Source organism: Orycteropus afer, unplaced genomic scaffold (assembly GCF_000298275.1).
Source record: "Orycteropus afer afer isolate SDZICR_OR568_19922 unplaced genomic scaffold, OryAfe1.0 scaffold00291, whole genome shotgun sequence".
NCBI lineage: Eukaryota > Metazoa > Chordata > Mammalia > Tubulidentata > Orycteropodidae > Orycteropus > Orycteropus afer.
The window spans coordinates 2,499,120-2,505,955 of record NW_006921878.1 but is presented as its reverse complement, the minus strand read 5'-3'; the positions used below and the strand labels follow the sequence as shown (position 1 = coordinate 2,505,955).

Here is a 6,836-nt window from a genome sequence, read left to right as displayed (position 1 = left end):
AGCCACCACCACCTACCAACCACCTACCACACCCACCACCACCATCCAATAACACCAACCAAGCACCATCCACCCATCACCAACCACCCATCACCTACCATCCACCACCCACCACCCAGCCACCACCACCCACCAACCACCTACCACCATCCAATAACACCAACCAAGCACCATCCACCCATCACCAACCACCCAATCACCATCTACCACCATCATCCATCTACCACTACCACCTACCACTACCCACCAACCACTCAACCACCACACACCACCACACACCACCCCCACCACTACCCAGTCATCACCCACCATCTACCACCAAGCACCTACTACCACCACTACCACCCATCACCTACTACCACCTACCACCAATCAACCACCACCCATCATCACCCACCACCACCCAACCACCACCCACCACTAACCAACTACCCACTACCACTCAACCACCACCCACCACCACCATCCAGTCACCATCCAACCATCACCACCCATCCCCACCACCCACCACTCCCACCATCTACCACCACCACCCACCACCTACCACCACCATTCACTATCACCCAATCACTACCCACCACCTGCTACTACCTACCACCAACAACCATCACTCATCATCACCTATCACCACCCAATCACCACCGACCACTAACCAACCAACCAACCACCAACACCCAACCACCCCAACAACCGCTCATCACCACCCACCATCAACCAACCACCAACGACCACCTGCCACCACCACCACCGATATCCCTTTTGCCGTGTAAGGTACTATATATCCCTGGTTCCAGTATTGGGATGGGGAGATCTTTGGAGGCTATTCTCCGTCAAGCACACAGTAAGGTTCTGGATGTCAGGACAGTGGTGTTGCCCACGGCCACTGCGACCATGGCTGACCACGGCTGGGAACAGCTGTGCTCACCTTCACTCTCCCTCTGCCGCACCAGCACTGACTTGATGGGTTTCATCAGCACATCCTGCCGTGGGAGACGCTTGAAGCCTGACACCAGGGCCAGCCCATTGGCCTCGGAACCGCCACTTGGGCTCCTGCGCCCATGACTACCAGCCCGGCTCCGGCGGCCGGCCCTTGGCCGGCGGGAGCGCTCACCCCAGGAATGGCCAGAGCCACTGGACGAGTCACCCTCATAGCCCCGGCCGTGGTCAGTATCCTCAAGGCGCCAGGGCCCATCCTCCTCATCTGAGTCATGCTGCCCTGGACTAGAGAGGCCAGGCTTGGTGGCAGGCAGCTGTATCTTCCGGGGCCGCTTCACCGTCTGTCAGGGGAGGCAGAGAGGAGGGACAGTTCAAGGCAGGGGGCCAGGGAAGCTCTGCTCAATCCACAGGTGGCCCTGGGGGACCCCAAACCCCTCTCTGGGCCTCAACATCCAAGCTATAAAAATGGAAACAAGATTCTAGTGGCTCCTCGGAGCACAAGCAGTGGGACCAAGATTAGGGGCTCAGCCTGCATCAGACACTGCCTATGCCCCAGGGCCTTTGCACAGGCTGTTCCCGCCCACCTCCAGGCTCACTCACGATGTTGGCCAACTTGGTGCAAGTCTTGAGTATCTGGATGGCGAAGGTGGAGGTGACACTCTCCATGGAGACCCCATTCACCATGACAATGTGGTCCCCTGTCCTGAGGGAGGAAGGCTGGGTGTGAGGGAGGAGGTACCACAGGGGAGGCCCTCTCACCAGGCCTTCCCTGGGGATCCCTGGAACCTCCAGGTCTACAAGGCCGGGTTCTAATTCACTGGTGTCCCCAGGCTCCTGAGGACATGTATCCCCCTGGGCCTCAGTTTCCTTATCTGTAAAACGGAGCCAATCAAACACCCTCCCAAAATAAAAAAAATAGTTGCCATCAAGTTGACTCCAAGTCCTGGTGACCCCATGTGTGTCAGAGCAGAACTGGGCTCCAGAGTGTTTTCAGGGGCTGACTTCTCAGAAGTCAATCAACAGGCCTTTCTTCCAAGGCATTGGGTGGATTAGAACCTCCAACCTTTTGGTTGGCAGCCAGCCACGTTCCCCATTTTACCACCAAGGGAATAATAGAACAGAAGCTTCAATGACAACTGGTCAGAGCCTGTGGGCAAGTTGCTGCCTCTCTCTGAACCTCAGTTTTTTCATCTGCAAAATGGGTCTAAGTCAATGATTATCAACAGGGGCAACCTGACCCTCAGGGGACACTTGGCAATGTCTGGGGACATTTGTGGTTGTCACACCTGAGGGAGGCTTATTGACATGTAGTAGGTGGAGCCCAGAGATGCTACTCAACACTCTACAGCTCCTAAGTCTCCTGTGGTAGTTAAGTTGTGTGTCAACTTGGCTGGGCCTGGTTTTGAGTGGCTGGGCAGCTGGGTGTAGTTATTCTCGTGATGAGATTGGTAATCAGCTCCATGGTGGACTCTACTGGGGCAGCTGAGTAGCTGCCTCATGGATGTGGTCTGCTTCCAGTATAGAAGGAGAAGCTTTAAGAAGGTCTCTGCAGCTTTTTGGCAGGTGTGGACCCTGCATGTAGCTAAGTCTTCATTCAGCAGCCTACCGTGTTGTCTGCCGATCTTAGGACTGACTGTCCCTGAACTTGAATCAATGGCCTGCCATGGGGTTTGGTAATATTGGGACTGTACTTGTCGACCTTGGGTTTGTCAGCCTCAGCAGTCAGCCGCTGTCTGAGTGAAGAAAACCTCCAGCTTCAGTGAGCTGGGAGCAAGAGGCAGAGCTGAAGCCCAAGGTCAAGGGGCTTTTACCCGACCCCTAGAGCTGGCACTTTTGAATTTGGACTTCTAGCCTCCTAAACTGTAGGAGAGTAAATCCCTGTTTGTTGAAGCCACCCATTTGTGGTATTTTGTTAGAGTGGCCCTAGAGAACCAAAACATTCCTGCTTTTCTCCCCGCCCCCCTTCATTTGCTCTATCTTTGAACCTGGTCCTAGGTTCTGAGCTAGACTCATTCATAACACTTGGCAGCCCCTCAGGTCCCAGAACCATTTTTATCGACATAAGTCCCGGGAGCCTCCCACCCACCCAGGGCTCAGAACCCCTTCTGCCAAAAAGAAGTTTCCAGGACTTCCCATGCCAGGTGGGTCCTAGGGCCAGTGTAACCCCAAGAATTGTTCTCAGCAACAAGGAAGTCTTGTGGGGAGAGTGAGGGCCAAGTCACTGCTACCAACTCCGAGTCCTTTGTTGACAGAGCTGGAAGGTGCCAGGCACATTCCAGTTTCTAAGTTCTGGCCCTCACAGGTTCCGTCTTCTGGCACGCCCTCCCCTGGCAGGAACCCCAGAATGCCTGTACTCACTGCAGCCTGCCCTCAGCCGGCCCCCCAGGTACTACATCCGACACAACCACAGAGCCGCTGGACCTCTCCCGGCCTCCAGAGATGGCCATGCCAAAGCCCCGGCGGGGGTCCTAAGGTGGAAAGGGTCATAGAAAGAGCTCTGGCTTTGCCCCCCAGCACAGATGCCCCCCACCATCTCCCAGGGCTCCCCTCCCAGGAGAGGGAGGCCTCACCTTGTTGAGTGTGGCTGTGTGCTGCTCCCAGATGGTCAACTCTTCCATGTCGGCCACCTGGTTGGAGAAGGACAGGGAAAGTGAAGTGAGGCCCCAGCGGACCCATAAGAGCATTTGAGGGGTGCAGCCCAGGGCAGGGAGCCTGGCTCCAATACTCCCACAGTCAGAGCCTGTGGGCAAGTTGCTGCCTCTCTCTGAACCTCAGTTTTTTCATGTGCAAAATGGGTCTAAGTCAATGATTATCAGCAGGGGCGATCTGACCTTCAGGGGACACTTGGCAATGTCTGGGGACATTTGTGGTTGTCACACCTGAGGGGGGCTTATTGACATCTAGTAGGTGGAGGCCAGAGATGCTACTCAACACCCTACAGTGTACAGGACAGCCTCACCCCAGAGAGTGGTCCAGCCTCAAACAACAACAGTACCAAGGGGAGGAAACCCTGCCTTGATGATTTGAGGGAAAAGTTAAGTTAGGTCCTAGTTCACACTATTGTTAGTGGCTGTCAAGTTGATTCCAACTCATGGTGACCCTGTGAGTGCAGAGTCTATGCTGCATAGACTCAACGCTTTCAAAAGCAGATTGCCAGGCCTTTCTTCCACGGCACCTCTGGGCAGACTTGAACTGGTGACCATTTGACATCTGTAGATTTCATAATCTGCTCACTGTCTGTCTCCCCCTCTAGAATGGCAGCTCAGGAGGGCCAGGATTTTTGTGACTCATTCACAGCCGAGTGCCTAGAACAACCAATATCCGCTGAATGAATGAATGAAGTGCTGCCTTTGTGCCAGGCACTTCAGACGCACAATCTCATGTAATGCGCTCACTGGAAACGGCATTCTTTTACCGCCACCTTGTGGTTAGCTGTCAGTCAGCTCCTGACTGGTGACCACCCCACGCAAAACGGAAGGCAACAACTGCCCGGCCCCGTGCCATCTCCACGATCTGTTCCGGAGCAGATTGGGATCAGGACCTTGTGATCCATAGGGCTCTCACTGGCTGATTTTCAGAAGTCAAACCCATCGCCTTCCCTCCTAGTCCGTGTTAGTCTGAAAGCTCGGCTGAAACCGGTTCAGCGCCCCAGCCATACAAGAGCCTCCACTAGCAGATGGGTGGGGGCTGCACCTAGGTGCTCTGGCCAGGCCGTGAACCACACCTCCATGCTGGAGGCCAGGAATTCTACCACTGAACCACCACTGCCCCATATCGCCATGTGACAGGTGGGGAAACTGAGGCAGAGAGGTGACGTCACTTGCCAAGGCAACAGAGCTGGTGGAGGGTGGGGCTAGAGGCGGCAGGGGCAGATCCTACAGCTGCAAGTGGATTGGTGCCTTTGATATAGATGACAGCACCAGGCTCTGGGAGTCTCAGGTGCAGGGCCAAAGTCACGCAGCCTAGAGATACTAGAAGGGGGCGTGGCGCCCGAACCCCAGGCCACGCCCTTTCCCTTCTGCCCGTCTGGTCGGCGCATGCCCGGCTCCCTGCGGGGGGTGGAGGGGTGGTTGGTAGAAGCGCCTGCTCCTCCCCAACCTGTTACCCAGCTTGGCACAGCCAGGAGGGCCATTCCTCCGCTTCAGCGCGCTCTGGGAGCGCTCCAGTGCCTTTTCTTAGAAGCTCCCGGTCTCCCAGGAGCAGCATTCCAGGCATCGTGGGGAGTGGGAAGAGGGAAAAGAAGTGGAGGAGAGAGAAACAGTGTCGAGGGGGGGACCCCACAGGGTTTGTAGGCCCTGCAGTTAGCACAGTTAGCAGGGCGCAGGGCCAGAGCTCAGGACATACCAACGCTCAGAACTGTCTCTGTCCCTTGCTCGCTGTGACAGCAAAGCTCGCAGCCTCAGTTTCCCCATCTATAAAATGGGCACCGTCCGCCCCGCCTTTCAGGGCTGTGGTGCGCGGAAGGAGCATGGAATCCGCGCTTGAAAAGCTGACTGAGGCTCCTGGAGATGGCGGCCATTGTTGTTATAAGTAATAATAATGATTTTTCTTCTCTGCATGTTGTGTGTCCTGGAGTTGAGTCGATTCCTACTCACAGCACCTCTAGAGGGAAGAGTGGAACTGCTCTATATACGGGAGCAGAGCAGAGATGCTGGTGGGTTCAAACCGCTGACATTTCAGTTAGCAGCCCAGCGCTTAACCATTGCGCCACCAGGGCTCCTTATTCCCACTTTACAGAAGTGGAAATGCAGGTTCAGAGGTTCAGTAACTTCCCAGAGGTCACACAGCGCAGAGGTAAACCTAAATTTGCCACCAGCCCACAGCTTTTGCCTTCTGCTTTTTTTTTTTTTTTTTCCTTCTGAGCTTATTTTTCAAAACAATCTTTTTGTAGTTGCTTTGATTCTATATTTGGTGTCATTCAATGACCTTCCCAGAATGTTTCTATGTTAAGAGACAGCCACCAGACAACCAGGGCCCCTGGTGGAGTGGTGCAGGTGGCTGGGGCTTGCCCCAGCTTGTGTGGTCCATCTCCATGGATACCAAAAGCTTTGCCTAAAACCCTCTGGGGCTCCCCAGTCCTCTAGGAATCAAGCTTTAACCCTGCAGCCCACCTTAGTCTTCCTCTGAATCTTTGCTCTGGTTGTTCACTCTGCCTGCAACACCCTTCCAGGGATTTCTGCATGGCTGGCCCCTGCAGCTCAGGTCTTGGCCCAGATGCCACCTCCTCAGAAGGCCCTCCATGACTACCAGACTAACCTGTCCCCTGACACCCACCACTCGCCTTGTTTTATTGGTTTATTTTCACGGCATCTAAACCATCTCAAATTATCCTGTTTCAACAGCAGTTTGGGAGTTTCTGGCCTTTTTTCTTAGGCCGTGAAGGCAGGAACCGTGTGTGTCTGGGCACTCAAGACCCTGCTGATGGGCCACCAGCATCCTCCGGGCGCTCTCACCAGGCCTCCTTCTCAGGTCTTTGTACCTGCTGCACTTTCCAGCAAGCTCCTAGTCATCGTTCACAGCCCCAGCAACGTGGTCTCTTCCTCCGATGTCCACCCACCCACCCTGGGTTCTCCCTCTGGCCCAGCCCTTCATTACGGGGGCCTGGGATGTCCACACCCACCTCCCCCTTCCCTGTTGCTTTTGTAGGTGCCGTTGAGTTGGTTCCAGCTCACCGCGACCCCAAGCACAACAGAGTGAACGCTGCCCGGCCCTGCACCGCTCTCACCTTCCTGCCGTGCTTCAGTGCTTTAGGGTCAGTCCATCTCGTTCAGAGTCCGCCCCTATTTTACTGACCCTCTACTCGACCAACTATAATGCTCTTCTCCAGGGACTGGGCCCTTCCGATAATATGTCCAAAGTACATGAGATGAGTTCTCACCATCCTTGCTTCTAAGAAGCAT

General features: G+C 55.0%; 1 protein-coding gene across 1 annotated transcript in view; it reads right to left on the bottom strand.

Annotated features, from left to right (window-relative positions):
- TJP3 (tight junction protein 3) overlaps window positions 1–3,554 on the bottom strand; it is a 27,616-nt gene extending 24,062 nt beyond the window's left edge. The window contains exons 1-4 of the mRNA XM_042782334.1: window positions 3,507–3,554; window positions 3,295–3,404; window positions 1,537–1,639; window positions 926–1,277 (exon numbers count right to left, since the gene is read on the bottom strand). Coding sequence (XP_042638268.1) covers window positions 926–1,277; window positions 1,537–1,639; window positions 3,295–3,404; window positions 3,507–3,554 — 613 coding nt within the window. The remainder of the gene's footprint in view (window positions 1–925; window positions 1,278–1,536; window positions 1,640–3,294; window positions 3,405–3,506) is intronic.
- Between the last annotated feature and the right edge of the window lie 3,282 nt (window positions 3,555–6,836).